Below are 18,359 nucleotides of genomic sequence, written 5' to 3'. Positions count from 1 at the left end.
TGCTTGTTAGGCGAATTGGATATTCTGAATTTTCCCTCATTGTAATGAACAGGCACCGGAACGTGGCGACTAGGGAATTTTCACAGTAACTTCGCTGCAATAATAATGTAAGCCTACTTGTGACATGAATAGAGATTATTATTATGGAGAGAAGGATTTGAAAAGCCTCCAAGGAAAGTCATGAAGAAACTATCCCAGAGTCGAACTTTCAAAAAGGGTTCTAAAGGAACTTGACAAACAGCAGAAAATTGCTTCGTAAACACACGTATCATCTTTGTCTGCCTTTGTAAATGGAATGAGAGCTGTATGTTAATTTGAAGTGCTGATTAATGGGAATTTGTGATAAAGTTAAGAAACTACATGTAGGGCGGCACGGTGGCACAGAGGTTAGCACTGCTGCTCACAGCTCCAAGGGCCTGGGTTTGATCCCTGCCCCGGGTCACCGTCCGTGTGGAGTTTACACATTCTCCCCGAGTCTGCGTAGGTCTCACCCCCACAACTCGAAGATGTGCAGGGTAGGTGGATTGACCACGCTAAATTGCCCCTTAATTGGAATAAATAAATAAACAAACAAACTACATGTAATCTGTTATTGTTAGGCTTGAAGTTGAAAACTTTAAATATTGTTTCCTTTTGTTTTAATTAAGTTTGTTTATAAAATAATCAAGCTCTTGGATTATATCACTCCTGGAACAAATCGATCTTTCCGCACCGCCTTAAAAACTTAAACAAATTATGATTCTGGTCCAATCTCTTAGTTCCTGCTGAGAGCTGATCAGGCATCCGTAACAACATTAAATGCACTGTTGTGACGAATGTAGAAATTTCAGACATATATTGTATGATATGAATTTTATGCAGTAGGGTTAAAAGCCTGCGTTAGTGTATGTATGACTGCTGCAGCAGTGTTTTTAAAAATCCTGGTTTGCAAGACAGCAAGGCTTTTTGGAGCCAGAGGTGCAATTAAACCATTGCAAAAGTTTGGACTAATGGTCTTCAATTTGCATTAAGAGGGTTCCCTGGGGAGTAGTTAATTAGAGACATTGTGTTCATTTTAGTAGGATGGTGTAGTTAATGGGAGGAGCCAGGGGCTGAAGCAGTCAGGTGTTGGTGTTTTCAGGGTTAGTTTTTGGCTGGAAGGTGAGCCAAGAAAGTTTCTGAAGAAATGCAACCAGAGATTCTGCATTATTCTGACTGGTTGTCTGGTCTCTTTCTTTAAGCAGTCTCAAAAGATCTCTTTCTCAAAGTGGAGCATTTAAGACATCTCTTTACAGCAAGTATTCCTGATTATTTAAACTGTATTTAAAGTGAAGTTGGATCCATGTTGGTTCTGTTGTTTGAGTGGGAATAAAGAGAGCAGTTTGGGTTTATTGTGTCACTGTATTGATTAGCATTGATGAGGAGATGCCGGCATTGGACTGGGGTGGGCACAGTAAGAAGTCTTATAACACCAGATTAAAGTCCAACAGGTTTGTTTCAAATCACTAGCTTTCAGAGCACTGGCCTTCCTCAGGTGAATGTGCAGTAGGGTTAAGTCACTTGAGGAAGGAGCGGTGCTCCGAAAGCTAGTAATTTGAAACAAACCTGTTGGACTTCAACCTGGTGTTGTTAGACTTCTTACTTGATTAGCATTGTTTAAGGGGTATTTAAAAGCTATTTTCTTGTGTGATGTTAAAAGATATTTTAATGCTGTGTTAGTAATAAAGTTTATTTCAATATACCACACCCCTATTTTGTGAGAAATCACTCCTGGAGTGAGGTATCCTTTCCTCAGTCTTACAAACTTAAAATAAAATATTGGGGTTTCTGTCCAGTATCCTAGCCACTGTTGGGATCTGGTCCGGGATCGTAATACTTCATAAATCCAAGTTGTTGCTGATCAGCTAGAATCCCCACAGTAGAGAAATGGCAATGGAATCACTCTGGCCCACCAAACTCCAGCATGCATACACAGAAATGCAAATGACCCAGTCTGCATACATGGATGCGCATGGCCCAATGCGTGGGTGCATACAGACGTGTACAATCCAGCCCATGCTTTCACACCACCCAACCACCCAGAATGTGTTCACACACAGTGTGCACAGACCAATGCAATTCACATTCAGACACATGCTGAGTCAGGCACATGCAAGGGCCCCAGCATGCTCACAGACACGTGCAAGACAACCAGTGTGCGCTCACAGAAAAATGTATGACTCAGCAGAGAAATGCGTGCATCCCCAGCGCGCACACAGAAACCGAGCACACATATGGAAACGTGTATGCCATAGCACACAGTGACAACATACAAACCCTAGTGCACACATGGAAATATATAAGCAGTACATAAACTATAAAGTTAACAAACCTGAACAAAGACAGTGAAGAATATGATGGTAATTATGGCAGTGAGGAACAAGATGCGAGGGAATTTTTCATTCAACAGATAGCCAAGCGAGAAGGCGATGGCTCCTCGCAGCCCCCCATACGAGATTATAAACTGATCCTTGGGGGTGAGTTTCACGATGCGAAATTTGTTAAGTATGAAAGTGAGACCCAGGACGCCTGAAAGAAAACAGCACAGTTACATGCACATCATCCTGCAAAATCTCCAGCATGGTTTTTCCTCTTTGGGATGACCTGAGAAAGTTGAGAAAGTCATCAGATGTGAACTTTGGCTGGGCGGCACAGTCGCGCAGTTGTTCGATCCCGGCCCTGGGACAGATCCCGGCCCCGGGTCACTGTCCATGTGGTATTTGTACATTCTCTCCGTGTCCTGTGGGTCTCATTTCCACAACCCAAGATGCGAAGGGTAGATGGATTGGCCATGTTAAATTGACTCTCAGTACTAGCACTTTTGCCTCAAGTCAGAATTTTGCGCATTTCAACCCCACCTCCGAGACAAGTTCACATAATCTAAAGGGGAAGGATGAACATGCACACAGAGCAACTATGCACGGCTTTGGAGAAGTGCATGCTCCTTGTGTGCAGCAGAAGCTGCGGCTCCTAACACTATTAAATATAAAAATAGTTTGCAAATGCAATGATTACAAGGGCTAGCACTAACAAGGTTGAGCTCATTATCAACAGCTGGTATAAGCTCAAGGTGAAAAGACATCTAACAATCCTTGGAGCAGTGCTCTGCAGAAGCTCACTTCCTGTACTGAATCGCTCAGATGAGATACATTCATCAAGTTGTATTTTCCTGTAGTGTGAGTTTGACATTGGAATAATTTCTTTAATTAATTTGCTTCTTTGCACTAGTTCAGTTTCTCTCCGCTGATAGCTTCAAGGTTTAGAGGCTGGGAATGAGTGTACTCCCAACTGGCTGCTTGGCAGCATCCAGTGATAGAGTGGGACAGATGTGGGAATAGTGATGCTCCCTCTACACCATCTCATCAAACACTCTAGGGCAGATTCAGCACATACTATGATCAGAATAAAGCTCCCTCTACAGTGTCCGATTAATACTCCCAGGACAAGCTCGAGTTCGGTAGCATTAATTTTTCTCTACATTGACCGATAACAAACTAACCCCAAAAGCGACCAATTTAATTGTGAATTCTTCCATCGCTGACAGTCAAGTTAGTATGGGGTTGACAATTTGTGTTTTCTTGAGGTTCTTCTCTTCCCCGATAGCCCAACAGCATCAACAAACAGCACCAGGGTGATGGAAGAGACGGCAGTGAAGCAGGACTGGGTTAAGGTTGCACAAAGCCATGCCACTACATGTCTACTCACTGCCCTCCAAATGTGCGATAGCTTTTAGGTCTTACCTAGGATTCGGCCAATCAAGCAGAATATCAGCGTGCAACTGATGAAGATCCAGTCCCAATGGTGCTCACCAGCAAGTGTGGACACGCCCAAGAAGATGAAGATGAGAGTCTCACTCACACTGCTCCACATCTTCAGGAAATACTTGATGGTGGTGTGAGACTTATGAGAGATGTTAGCCTCTACATAAGGACGCATGACCACTCCACAGGCAATGAGGCTGCAAAAAACAAACACCAACATACAACTAACTCAACCGGTAAAAAAAACATGCACATGCCGCACTATTGGACAATCTTTCCAAACAAGCAATAGGACACAGCAGGAAATGTATAATGCAAGAGGAGTCTATCCCATGTACCCCAGGAATAATTGGTCCTTCCTCTCCTCCAAAGCCACCCACCTCCCTGGAACTGATTGCTTCTTGACCCCTCCAGAACAGTCTGGCACTCAGCCTCCAAACACACACACATAATCCCACCAGTTTAGCCTGTCATTGCTACCTCAGCCCTCTCTGCCCCACGAACAGTCTGACACGATGAAAAGTCTGTCACACTGCCAAACCCATCCCTCAGAACAGTCTTCCCATTCCTCTTCTTAATCTGCCTCCAAAAGGAACCGTCTACCATTTCCCTCTCAAAAGCTACTCCAAGAATCAGTCTGCCTGTCCCCTAACCCAAACCAATCCCCTCTTAACTCCAGATTCACAGCAATGTAGTTTTCTCATGTCTGAAATGGCACAGCAAGCTGCAAAATTGTGTCAAACTACTGTATAGCATTGCACCATCAGTGTATCTGCACTACATGGACAGCAGGGATTAAACAAGGTGACTCACAACCACAATCTCAAGGGCAATTAGTAATTGGCAATGAATGCCGGTCTTCCCAACAATGGCTAAAAAATGCAGCAATTGCCTGCCTTACTGACCCCAACACTCCACACAATGCCAGGACACGCTGTCCTACCAGCAGCAGTTACTCTGAGAGAAGAAATCCAACACATCAATAATAATCATTAGCCATTGAAAGAAATGAAAAATAGCTTGATTTGCACATCTCAATAAGCTTATAACTTTTATTAGTGTCACAAGTAGGCTTACATTAACATGGCAATGAAGTTACTGTGAAAATCCCCTAGCCGCCACACTCGGGCACCTGTTTGGGTACACAGAGGGAGAATTCTGAATGTACAATTCACCTAATAGCACGTCTTTCGTGACTTGTGGGAAGAAACTGAAGCACCTGGAGGAAACCCACGCAGACACTGGGAGAACGTGCAGACTCCACACAGTAACCCAAGCCACGAATCGAACGGGGTCCCTGGCGCTGTGAAGCAACAGTGCTAACCACTGTGCCACCATGCCAATATAGTTCTTTATTTTAAAAATAAATTCAGAGTACCCAATTAGGGGACAATTTAGCGTGGCCAATCCACCTATTCTGCACATTTTTGGGTTGTGACGGTGAGACCCACACAGACACTGGGAGAATGTGCAAACTCCACATGGACAGTGACCCAGGTTGGGATCAAGCCCGGGTCCTCGATGGCATGAGGCTGCAGTGCTAACCACTGCACCACCATGCCGCTCCATCGCAATAAAGTTTTTAACTGCTTAGTAGTTCTGGGGATACTTACGCCATGATTCCTGAAAGATGGAAGATCTCTGAACACAGGTATGCCATGTAGCTGTAGAGGAAAACGAAGAGAGGCTCAATAACCCGAAGGCGGGATGTAAAACGGGAGGTGAAGGCAGCGATAATTCCATAGAAAACTCCGACAAAGATTCCTCCAAGTGCTACCACAAAGAAGGACAGGATTCCCAGGATCACCTCCTTGGCGCCGATGTGTGGAGCGTAAGAGTATTCCTCAAGGAGGTGATATAGCACCTGCACAAGTAACACATAACAAAGTTATATGGCTCAGGAGCCTTGTACAATCATATTGCATCATGGTGGTGCCGGGGGGGGGGGGGGGGGGGGGGGGGCACAGCCAGAGGTGCGGCAGGGGGGCATATGGCCAGAGGCGTAGGGGGGGGCGTCACGGCCAGAGGCGTGGGGGGTCGTCACGGCCAGAGGCGTGGGGGGTCGTCACGGCCAGAGGCGTGGGGGGTCGTCACGGCCAGAGGCGTGGGGGGTCGTCACGGCCAGAGGCGTGGGGGGTCGTCACGGCCAGAGGCGTGGGGGGGCCGTCACGGCCAGAGGCGTGGGGGGGCCGTCACGGCCAGAGGCGTGGGGGGGCCGTCACGGCCAGAGGCGTGGGGGGGCCGTCACGGCCAGAGGCGTGGGGGGGTCGTCACGGCCAGAGGCGTGGGGGGTCGTCACGGCCAGAGGCGTGGGGGGTCGTCACGGCCAGAGGCGTGGGGGGTCGTCACGGCCAGAGGCGTGGGGGGTCGTCACGGCCAGAGGCGTGGGGGGTCGTCACGGCCAGAGGCGTGGGGGGTCGTCACGGCCAGAGGCGTGGGGGGTCGTCACGGCCAGAGGCGTGGGGGGTCGTCACGGCCAGAGGCGTGGGGGGTCGTCACGGCCAGAGGCGTGGGGGGTCGTCACGGCCAGAGGCGTGGCGGGTCGTCACGGCCAGAGGCGTGGCGGGTCGTCACGGCCAGAGGCGTGGCGGGTCGTCACGGCCAGAGGCGTGGCGGGTCGTCACGGCCAGAGGCGTGGCGGGTCGTCACGGCCAGAGGCGTGGCGGGTCGTCACGGCCAGAGGCGTGGCGGGTCGTCACGGCCAGAGGCGTGGCGGGTCGTCACGGCCAGAGGCGTGGCGGGTCGTCACGGCCAGAGGCGTGGCGGGTCGTCACGGCCAGAGGCGTGGCGGGTCGTCACGGCCAGAGGCGTGGCGGGTCGTCACGGCCAGAGGCGTGGCGGGTCGTCACGGCCAGAGGCGTGGCGGGTCGTCACGGCCAGAGGCGTGGGGGGTCGCCACGGCCAGAGGCGTGGGGGGTCATCACGGCCAGAGGCGTGGGGGGTCGTCATGGCCAGAGGCGTGGGGGTGTCATGGCCAGAGGGGTGTTATGGCCAGAGGGGGTGGGGGGCGTCATGGCCAGAGGGGCGTTATGGCCAGAGGGGCGGGGGGAGTGGGTGGGGGGGGGGGCTGTCAAGGCCAGAGGGGCGGGGAGTGCGTCACGGCCAGAGGGGCGGGGGGGGAAGAGAGAGAGGGGGGGGGGGGCACGGTCAGTGGGGCGGGGGTGTGAAGGCCAGAGGGACAGGGAGGGCGTCACGGCCAGAGGGGCTGAGGGGCATCACGGCCAGAGCGGGGGGGGGGGGGAAGAGAGAGAGAGAGGGGGGGGGGGCACGGTCGGTGGAGCTGGGGTGTGAAGGCCAGAGAGAGCGTCACGGCCAGAGGAGCTGAGGGGCGTCACGGCCAGACGGGCGGGGAGGCACGGCCGGGGGGGGGGCGTCACGGCCAGAGGAGCAGAGGGGGGGGGGGGGGGGGGGAGGAGGAGGCATGGCCAGAGGGGCGGTACGGGCAGAAGGGGGGGGGGGCACGACCAGAGGGGCGGTACGGGCAGAGGGCTGGCACGACCAGGGAGGCAAGGGAGTAGGGCCATGGAGGGAGGAATGGTTTGGTTACAGGGAAAGGTGGGGGTCACCTGCAGCTGCACTGGAGTGAACTGCGGGCTGGCTATGGGAGAAGGATGAATGATGTGGAATGAAGTGTCTGTTGAAAACTATCACACTCACCACAGTGACTGCATCATTGAGCAGAGACTCTCCAAACACCAGGATGTGCAACAATTCATTGATGTGAATCTCTTCGAAGACAGCCAGTACCGCCACAGGATCCACAGCAGAGATGATGCTGCCAAACAGCAGGTTCGGCAGCAGAGTGATTTTTTCCAGTCCAGATCCTTTAATCTGGCATACTGCATACAGCCCTACTCCAACAAAGGCTGCATTCCACAGTGTCCCGATCACAGCAAAGCACAGGATCGTTCCGAGGTTCTCAGTGAAAGGCCGAACGGGTAAGAAGTAACCGGCATCCAGAATGATAGGTGGCAGGAGATAAAAAAAGAATACATCTGCCCTCAAGATGGGTGGGGTTTCTCCCACAGTCTTTAGCAAACCGCCCACTATCAGACCCACGCACACCAGCAGGCAGCTCTCTGGGACAACCGACGACAGCTTTGGGAAGAAATGAAAACCTAAAAAATACAAAACAACTATCAGTGAACGCGTGAAATATCCTAGTTAATAACACATTGGCGGACTTCCGGTGGCGACCATGGAGTGAGTGGTTGCTCATTTGGTGGCTCCCGCTCATGGTGAACCTTTTGGAACTTTTCCCTGGCTAACGTTGGAGATGAGTGATGGTATAAGGTGCAGGTGAGCTGGAAGAAGAGAGTATCCCACCGGTTTGTGGATTCGTGGACCAGAAGTGGTCGAAAAAGGAGGGAACAATTGTTGAAAGCTGGGTGGAAGCCTGCGATACAGGGGAAGTTGGCGGAGGATCAGGGTCCATGTTTGTCAGCCCAGTGGTCGACGGAACAACTAGTGACCTTTCTGCACGAGAAGTTTGCCCAGCAGAGGAAGGAGTACTTGGAGGACCATGCCTGGATGGTGGGTCCTATAAAGGCAGGGAGCGACACATGGAGATGAGGTTAGAGGCCCAGGGCCAGGCGATCCGGAAGGTGGAGGAGGCGGTGAGAGAGCACGAGGAGCAGCTAGCCTCGATGGCTGTGGAGATGGGGCTGATGAGAGATCAACAGAGGAGGCTGCAGGACAAAGTGGAGGACCTGGAGAATAGATCGTGCAGGCAGATTTTGAGGGTCGTGGGCCTGCCGGAGGGCAGTGACGGAGTGGACACCGGAGCGTAAAGTCACAACACTGGTTAAGTGTTAAAGCAATGCAGAACAAATAGTCACCAGGATCAGAGGTTCATCAAAATGTTATCAAAATTTGAACCTACCTTAAGTTTGGCAAATGCATTTCTATAGTGCAATATACAACTCCAGGGAGATGTAAAGAGAAACGGCGTGGGACTGCAAGGAACAGAGAGTTTAATGGCAGTAGTGCATTCATGAATAAGGTCCAAACAAAATACTAACTCCGCTTTTTATCTGAATGCACAAAGGATTTGTAATAAAATAGATGAGCTAGCAGTGCAAATAGAGATTTAGATTTAATTATTACAGAAATATTGTTACGAGGGGGTCAAGGTTGGGAAACAGGGTACATTTCAAAAAGACAAGCAGATTGGAAAATGAGGTATAGAAGCCTTGAAAATAAAGGATGACATTAAGGATAGTAGTACGAAAGGATCTTACTCGGCTCAGGTGATCAGGAAGAGAATTAGTATATGTGGGGATTAACAATAACATGGGTCAGAAAGTGCTTGTGGGTTTAGTTTAAAGGCCCCCTAACAGTAATTATACTGTGGACAGAGCATGAGCAAAAAAAGATTCATTGGTGTGTGTAACAAAGACCATGTAATAATCCTGGGGGACTTAATCTTCATATAGACTGGAGAAATCAACTTGGCAAAGTTCGCCTGGGAGGAGAGTTGTAGAATGCTTTCACAACAGTTTCCTGGAACAATACATTGTGCAGCAGGCTGGGGATAAAGCTATTTTAGATCTAATATTGTGTAATGAACAGGGCTAATTAGTAATCTCAGAGTAAAATATGCTCAGTCAAAAAATGATCAAAATTCAACCAAATTTCACATTAGATTGAGGGTGACATATTCCAGTCCTGAACAAGAATCTCAAACAAAACCCATTATATGGGTATGAGGGGAGAGCTGGCTTGGGTTGATTGGGTAAACGGAATAAGAAATCCAGTAAATAAACAATAACAAAAGATACATCTATGGCTTACGAGGGAAGTCAAGGGTAGTATAAAATGAAAAGAAGCCATCCTCACAAATACCATCCAAATGCTCAGTATTAATTTGCATAAGTATGCAAACAACACCCAGCTCTACCTCACCACCAGCTCTCTCAAATTATCAGACTGTTTATCGGCAATATTCAGTGTTGGAAGAGCAGAAATTTCCTCCAATGACTATCAGATCAGATCAAGGTGGAGAATTAAGTAGTTGATTCTAAGACCAGGGTCCTGAATCTTTCTTTAAATTTAGAATACCCAATTAATTTTTTGTAATTAAGGGGCAATCCACCTAGCCTGCACATCTTTGAGTTGTGGGGGCGAAACCCACACAAACACAGGGAGAATGTGCAAACTCCACACGGACAATGACCCAGAGTCGATTTCGAACCTGGGACCTCAGCGCCGTGAGGCAACTGGGCTAACAGGACAAATATAGGTCCCTTACAGTCAGAAACAGGGGAATGTATAATAGGGGACAAAGAGACTTCCGATGGCGGCCATGGAGTGTGCGGTCGGACATTTGGTGGCTCCCGTTCGAGTTGGATTTTTTTGGTCCTTCCCCACACAAATTATGTGGTGTTGGATGGCAGAAAGTGCATGAGCACTGAGGGAGTGTAAAACTCCTCTGGTGGGACTGGTTTTTGGCACATCGGAAGAGCAGTGCAACGAGAAAGAGACAGCAACTTGAACAAGAAAATATTTGTGGTGCAACACAGAAGATGGCAGAGAGTAGGGGGTCAGCGCTGCCCACCCTGTGGTCAACGGAGCAGCTAGTGGAATTTTTCAACAGCAAGTTCCAGCAGCAGAGGAAGGAGGCCGTAGACGACTTGGCTAAGATGGTGGAGCCACTTAGGGCGGCAATCAAGCGTGTGGAGCAGAGACTGGAGACGCAGGACCTGGCAATCCAAAAGGTGGAAGAGTCGTGGGCGAGCATGAGGATTGGTTGACCTCTCTGGAAGCGGAGATGCTGATGGTGAAGAGCAACCAGAAAAGGCTGAAGGAGAAGTTGGAGGATCTCGAGAACCATTACAGGAGGCAAAACCTCCAGATTATAGGGTAGCCTGAAGGCATTGAAGATGCAGAGGCTGCCAAGTGCGTGGCGGGCATGCTGGAGAAGCTGATGGGGAAGGAGCCTTTAAAAGTCCTCCCAAGGTGGACCGGGCACTGCAGGTGGGCGAGCTGTCGAGGGTGGTGGTGGTGGTGAGGCTTTATCGTTTCCTGGATAAGGAGAAGATCTTGAGGCGAGTGAGACCAATAAGTGCACTTGGGAGGAACGAGTGCTGCAGATATACCAGGACCTGGGAGCGGAGTTGGTCAAGCAGAGGGCCGGGTATAACCAGATCAAGGCCGCCTTCTACAAGAAGGGGGAGAATTATGAGGTCCTGCATCCCACCCGCTTGTGGGTTACGCACCAGAAACAAGAGTTTTATTTTGACTTGGAGGAGGCAAAGGACTTTATGAGACACCATGGACTGAGAGGAGTGTGAGGACATTGAACTTTAGAGTAGAGTTGTGTGTAAAAGCTGGACACAGAGTGGGTGGATTGGGAATGACTACGACAGGGGGAGTGAGGAGGGGGTTGTGCCCTTTGTTATTCCTTGTGTTTGTTGTTTGGAGGGTAGGGTGGTGAGGGGTGGATTGGGGATTGGGGGGGGGGGGGGGTTATGAGGGGAGTCAGAGGCCCCGGACAGGGGTCACCATGTTAGCTGTTGGGTTAGTTAACGGAGTGAAGTGAGGAGTTTCCTGGAAGAGGGAGGGGGGAAATGGGTTGGTTTTTGGTTTGGTAATGGGGAGGGTTACTGACATGGGTGTGGTTGGTGTAGGCAGTTGGGGGGGATGCCGGCTAAAGAAGGGGTGTGGTTGATCAGCAGAGATGGGGGACGGGGAGCAGCCCGACCAGACTGGTTACTTGGAACATGTGAGGATTAAAAGGGCAGACGAGGCTGAGGAAGGGATGCGTAGGGCAGGTATTTCATTCGGGGTTGGACAAGACTGCGAATGGGGTGGCCGTGTAGGCCAATAAGAAAGTGTCCTTTGAGGAGCGTAATATTGTAGAGAGGTCTTGGCCTCCACATTGTGGGAGGCACTTGAGGCGGGAGTCAGGGGTGATTTATCTCGATCCGGGTGCATCGGGAGAGGGTGGAACGAGAGGAGAGAGCAGGCTAGTGGATGAGGATGGATCGGAGGTATTCGGTTGCAGCAGAGATGGGGCTACTAAATGAGAGGCAGCGGCACAGATGGAGTTTAGGTTGGTGTCCACGGGGCAGGCAGTAGGGCAATTGCGGAGGGCCAGGGGGACAGTGTACAAGTATGAGGAAAAGGCAAGTTGGATATTGGCGAACCAGTTGAGGAAGCAGGTAGCGATGAGGAAGATTGGTAGGGTGAGAGAGAGGGGCAAGGTGGTGTGTTTGAGGCCTTCCACAGAAGGTTGTACGAGCTGGAGTCTCCACCTGGGGGGGTGGGGGTGGGGGGGGGGGGGGGGGGGGGGAGGAGGCAGTTCATGGACGGGTTGGAGATCCCAAGGGTGGAGGAGGAGGAGGAGGAGAAGGTGAAGGTGCAGGGGTTGGGGGTCTCGATTGGGCTGAGGGAGGTGATGGATGGCGTAGGATTGATGCAGACAGGGAAGGCCCCAGGGACGGATGGATTCCCAGCAGAGTATTGGAAGAAATCTTGTGCAGAGCTAGGGCCTCTGCTAATGGGGATCGACAGTGAGACGAGGGGAAAGGGGGAGCATCTCTCCTCTTTCCAACATCCCCATCCCCCACCCCCAACATCCCGAACAGGCACCGGAATGTGGTGACTAGGGGTTTTTCACAGTAACTTCATTGAAGCCTACTTGTGACAATAGGCGATTATTATTATTGTTGCAGGCTTCCATTTAGCTGATCGTAAAGAAAGATAAGGACCCGGAGCAGTGTTGGATTGGATTTGTTTATTGTCACATGTGCTGAGGTAGAGTGAAAAGCATTTTTCTGCGTGCAGCTCAGACAGATCATTCCGTACATGAAAAGAAAATACATAATAGGGCAAACATGAAATACACAATGTAAAAACATAGACACACGCATTGGGTGAAGCATACAGGAGTGTAGTACTACTCAGTAGAGAAGATATGTGAAGAGCTCTTTGGAGTCCATAAGAGGGTCATTTAGGAGAGCTGTTTTTTAATCTGTTGTGAGTGTTCTCAGACTTTTGTATCTCCTGCCCGATGGAAGAAGTTGGAAGAGTGAGTCAGCCGGGTGGGAGGGGTCTCTGGTTCAGCTGCCCGCTTTCCCAAGGGAGCGGGAGGTGTAGACAGAGTCAATGAATGGGAGGCGAGTTTGATTGATTGAATGGGCGGTGTTCACAACTCTCTGTCGTTTCTTACGGTCTTGGGCCAGGCAGTTGCAATACTAAGCTGTGATGCAGCCAGATAGGATGCTTTCATGGTGCATCTGTAAAGGTTGGTAAGAGTCAATGTGAACATGCTGAATTTCCTTCATTTCCTGAGGAAGTCAAGGTGCTTTTCTTGGGCTATAGCATCGACGTGGGTGGACCAGGACAGATTTTTGGTGATGTGAAGATCGTACAGCCTGATATCGCTGCTAAATGTGGATGCAAAGTTGTTAGCGAAGGTGTCAGCATTGCAGATGGAGGATAGTGTGCTAGAGGTGATAGGGGAAGACCAGACCGGGTTTGTGAAGGGGCGGCAGCTGTTGGCAAATGTATGCAGGTTATTCAATGTCATTATGATGCCCTGAGGGGCAGGAGGTAGAAGTGGTGGTGGCAATGGATTCGGAGAAGGTGTTTGATCGGGTGGCGTGGGCATATCTGTTGGAGGTGCTGGGTCAGTTCGGGTTTGGCCAGCGTTTCATGGATTGGGTTCATCTGCTGTACAGGGTGCCAATAGCTAGTGTCTGGATGAATAAGATGAGCTTGGGGCACTTCGGGCTGCAGAGGGACGAGGCTGGGGTGCCCGCTCTTCCCGTTGCATTTGGCTCTGGCGATAGAGCGGTTGACAATGGCACTTGGGGTGTCGAGGGGTTGGAGAGGGATTGAGCGAGCTGGGACCGAGCAGAGTCTCATTGTATGTGGACGATCTTGTGTTATACATTTTGGACCGGGTGGGCGGCTTCGATGCGATCATGGAGACCCTGAGGAATTTGGGCGTTTTTTGGAGTATAAATTGAACATGGGGAAAAATTAGATGTTCCCAATGCTAAAGGGCAGGAGAGGAGGCTGCGGGAGTTGCTGTTCTGAGTGGTGGGTGCGAGTTTTCGGCATCGAGGAATTCAGGTGGGCCGGAGCTGGACGACTGGTGGAGGGAATGAAGGCAGACTTTAGGAGGTGGGATGTGTTGCCGCTGTCACTGGCGGGCGCGTGCAGGCGGTTAAAATGACGGAGCTGCTCAGGTTCTTGCTCTAGGACGGTCCCATCTTTGTCCTCAAGTGTTTTTTCGGAAGGTGAACGGCTAATTTTGGGGTTTGTGTGGGCGGGGAAGAACTGCGGGTGAAGAGGGTGTTTTGGAGAGGGGGCGAGGGGCTGATGTTGCGAGTTTGATGAGCTGTTATTGGGTGGCGAATATCACAATGATGAGGAATTGGGCAGTGGAGGAGGGATTGGTTTGGGGGCAGATTGAGGCAGCGTAGTGTAAGGGGGGTGGGGGGGGGGGTTTGAGGGCACTGTTGTTGGCACCCCTTCCGTTTTGACCAGTCCGGTATTCTGTGAGCACAGTGGTGGTCTCAGTGTTGCGAGTTTGGAGCCAGTGCAGGCAACACTTTGGGTTGGAGGGCACGTTGCTGTGGGCACAGATATGTGACAATCATAGGTTTGTGCCGGCGGGGCTGGATGCGAGGTTCAGGGGGTGGCGGCAGGTGAGGATAGAGTATTTGTTTATAGAGGACAAGTTTGCAGGCCTGGAAGAGTTGGAGGAAATGTGTAAGTTGTCTGGGGGAATGATTTCAAATCCCTGCAGGTGAGGGACTCGAGAGGAGAGAGTTGCTGCCCTCCCTGGGGCTGCCACCTCCAGTGCTGCAAGATAACCTGTTGTCAGAGGATGACATTGGGGAGGGTAGAGTGTCAGACATTTATGGAGAGTTGATGGAGAGGGAGGGCGCACCAGTGGAGGAATCAAGCGCAAATGGGAGGAGGAGCTGGGTGGGAAGGCGAGGGCCGGAACATGGAAGGTGAACTGCTGAGGGTGAACGCTTCCTCGTTGTGTGCAAGGTTAAGCCCCATCCAGTTTAAGGTGGTGCCTAGGGCCCACATGATGGCTGTGAGGATGAGCCGGTTCTTTGCAGGGGCGAAGGATAGGTGTTGGTCGTGTGCGGGGGGGGCCCCGTGAATGTCGTCCATGTGTTCTGGGCGTGTCCAAAATTATGGGGTTTTGGCAGGGGTTCTCGGATGTCATGTCCGAGATTCTGGGAATAGGGGCGGCCCGAGGCCGGAGGTGGCGATATTTGGAGTGTTGGAAGATCCGAGTCCAGGTGGAGAGAGGGGCTGACGTATTGGCCTTTGATCCCTGATAGACCAGATATCATGTTGTGCTGGCTGGAGGGGCTGGTTTAGCACAGTGGGCTAAACAGCTGGCTTGTAATGCAGAACCAGGCAGCAGCGCGGGTTCAATTCCCGTACCAGCCTCCCCGAACAGGCGCTGGAATGTGGCGACTAGGGGCTTTTCACAGTAACTTAATTGAAGCCTACTTGTGACAATAAACGATTATAATTACTACTCTAGGCCTCCTAAGGCAGTGGTGTGGGTGAGCAGCCTGGCAGAATTCCTGCTTTTGGAGAAATTAGGGGCGGGGGGGGTATCTTCGCTGTTTGGGGGGTGGGAGATAGGGGGCGGAGAGAATTGTGGGCTTCGTATCAGGAGATGCTGTGGAGCTGTGTTCTTTGTTCCTGTGGATTTTTGATTTTCTGATATTTCTATATATACATGCAAAATGCCTTTTAATAAAAATATATTTTTAAAAAATAGGGGACAAAGAAATGGCGGGTTTGCATCTGTCTTCACAAATCAGGGGCGGGATTCTCCACCAGAGGGATTCTCCATTTTGCCGCAGCCCGGGGGTTTCCAGACGGTGAGGGGCTGCCCCACAATGGGAAACCCCATTGACCGGCAGGCATAACGGAGAATCCCGCCGGCGGGTCGGGGCAGAAAAGTGGTGCAGCGGGACGGAGAATCCAGACCCAGATAGCAGAAATGTTGGTGAACACAGGGTTCAATGAGAGGGAGGAATGAAGGAGATTAATATTAGTAAAGAAATGGTGTTGGGGAAATTGATGGGTTTGAAGGCTGATAAATCCCCACAGCCTGATAATCCTCCTCCCAGAGTACTTAAGTGGCTCTAGAAATAGTGGATGCATTGGGGTTATCATCCAGGATTCTGCAGGCTCTGGAACAGTTCCTGCAAATTGGAAGATAGAAACTCTACTATTTATAAAGGGAGGTGGAGAGAAAACCGGGAATTATAGACCAGTAAATCTGACATCTGTAGTGGGGAAAATTCTAGAATCCATTATCAAAGAGTTTATAGCAGAATATTTAGAAAACAGGGCAGGATCGGACAGAGTCAGCATGAATTTATGATGGGGAAATCATGCTTGACAAATTGGATAGAATTCTTTGAGGATGTAACTAGTGGAGTTAACAAGGGGGAGCCAGTGGAAATGGTATATTTGGACTTTCAAGGCCTTTGACCTTTGAAAAAGTCTTGTATAAGAGATTAGTGCATAAAATTAAAGCGCATGGAATTAGACATAGTATATTGAGATGGATAGAAAACTGGTTGCACACAGGAAACAAAGTAGGAATTAACAGTTATTTTTCAAATTGGCAGACAATGACTCGTGGGTACCGCAGGGATCAGTGCTGGGATCCCAGTTAATCATAATATACAAAATATATGTTAATATATATTGACCACCATCATACAGGAGCCAAAGAAGAATCAGGCAACGTGCCTCAATGACTACTGTCCAGTGGCCGTGACATCATTATGAAGTGCTTTGAGAGGTTGGTCATGAGGTTGATAACATGGATCGTGCGAGGGCTCAATGGACTGGTGAAAAGATCTGTGGTCTTTGCGCATCAAAGGAGTTTAGAAGCAGAGGTGGTCTTTCTGCAGAAGACGCACTTCCACGTGAAGGATCAGGTTAGGCTAAGAAAGGGATAGGTGGGTCAGGCTTTCCACTCGGGGTTTGATTCAAAGCCGTGGCCATTTTGACGAGCAAGTAAATGGGGTTTATGAGCGGAAAGGCAATGAGGGACCCGGGTGGGAGATATGTGATGATGATTGGGTATTGGAGGGGACGTCGGTGGTATTGGTAAATATGTATGTACTGAATTAGGACAATGTAGGTTTTATGAGGGGGTTGCTGGCAGCGATCCCGGACTTGGCTACGCACCAGTTGATTATCAGAGGAGATTCCAACTGTGTCCTCAAGGCGAGGGTAGATAGATCGAGCCCCAGGTCAATGCGTGGGATGTGAATGCAAAGAAGCTGGGCGGGTTTATGGAAAAGATGGGTGTGGTGGACCCGTGGCACTTCAAGAACCCATCGGAAGGGAGTTTTTTTTTTTCCACATGTTTATAGGGTGTATTCAAGAATCAAGTCTTTGTGGTGAGCCGGGAGGTTTTGGTTGGGGTGGAGGGGGCAGAGTACGCGGGATAGTAATCTCGGACGATGCACCCCACTGGCTGGAGATTCGGCTTAGATCGGGACAAGAACAGAGGCCGGGGTGGAGACTCAATTTGTGATTGTTGGCAGATAGAGAATTTTGTGATAAAGTACGAGCTGTGATTAAAGATTATGTAGAATTAGCCTTATACAATTTACGGTGGTCCATAGGGCACATATGACTGTGGCCTGGATGAGCAGGTTCTTTGAAGGGGTGGAGGATCATTGTGCGGGTGGGCCTGTGAATCATGTCCATATGTTTTGGGTATGTCCGAAGCTTAGGGGATTCTGGCAGGGGTTTGCCGATGTTATGTCGGAGGTTCTGAAAGTGAGGGTGGTCCCGAGTCCAGAGGTGCAGATTTTTGGTGTGTTAGAAGACCGCGAGTCCAGGGGGCGATAGAGGCCAATGTTTTGGCTTTTGCCTCCCTGGTAGCCCAGAGATGGATCTAGTTAGCATGGAGGGACTCGGAGCCCCCAAAGTCGGGGGTTTGGTTTAGTGAGATGGCTGGGTTTCTCAGGCTTGAGAAGATCAAGTTCGTCTTGAGGGGACCGATGCTAGGGTTTGCCCGGAGGTGGCAGCCGTTTATCGACTTCTTTGGAAAAGACTAAGCTGTCAGAAGCGATGTGGGGGTTAAAAAGGGGAGGCATGAGGAGTTGGATAAAGTTGGTGGGGAACTGTGGTTGGAGAGTTGTTTATATAAGCCATGTTGGCTGGGTTTTGTTGTTGCGTGGTGTGTGGTAGCTTATTCTGTTAAAACTTATAATATAAATGCCTCAATAAAATATTTTTTTTAAAAAAAATTACACAGAATTGAACCAAAATGGGGAGGTGTCGGCGGCCACATTTTGGGAAACACTAAAAGCGGTGGTCCGAGGGGAGATTATCTCATTCAAGGCACATGCGGATAGGAAAAGGAGGGAGGAACATAATCAATTAATGAACAAGATAGTTGAGTAGATATGGAGTATTCGAGGGTTCCCACCATGGAGGGATTGGCTAAGAGGAAAAAGTTTCAGGGGCAATTCGATAGGTTGATAACGGGGAGGGCGGTAGGAGAGCTGTGTCGGGCAAGGGGGTGCAATATGAATATGGGGAGAAGGCGAGTCAAATGTT

General features: G+C 50.1%; 1 protein-coding gene across 1 annotated transcript in view; it reads right to left on the bottom strand.

The window, feature by feature from the left end:
* Positions 1-18,359, bottom strand: part of slc9a1a (solute carrier family 9 member A1a) — a 117,082-nt gene that overhangs the window by 62,866 nt on the left and 35,857 nt on the right. The window contains exons 2-5 of the mRNA XM_072500969.1: positions 7,437-7,897; positions 5,393-5,643; positions 3,759-3,976; positions 2,351-2,547 (exon numbers count right to left, since the gene is read on the bottom strand). Of these exons, the coding sequence (XP_072357070.1) occupies positions 2,351-2,547; positions 3,759-3,976; positions 5,393-5,643; positions 7,437-7,897 (1,127 nt within the window). The remainder of the gene's footprint in view (positions 1-2,350; positions 2,548-3,758; positions 3,977-5,392; positions 5,644-7,436; positions 7,898-18,359) is intronic.

The sequence above is a fragment of the Scyliorhinus torazame genome, chromosome 1 (genome assembly GCF_047496885.1).
Source record: "Scyliorhinus torazame isolate Kashiwa2021f chromosome 1, sScyTor2.1, whole genome shotgun sequence".
Lineage (NCBI taxonomy): Eukaryota > Metazoa > Chordata > Chondrichthyes > Carcharhiniformes > Scyliorhinidae > Scyliorhinus > Scyliorhinus torazame.
Note: the sequence above shows the minus strand (reverse complement) of the source record. Positions and strands in the feature narration are given on the sequence as shown.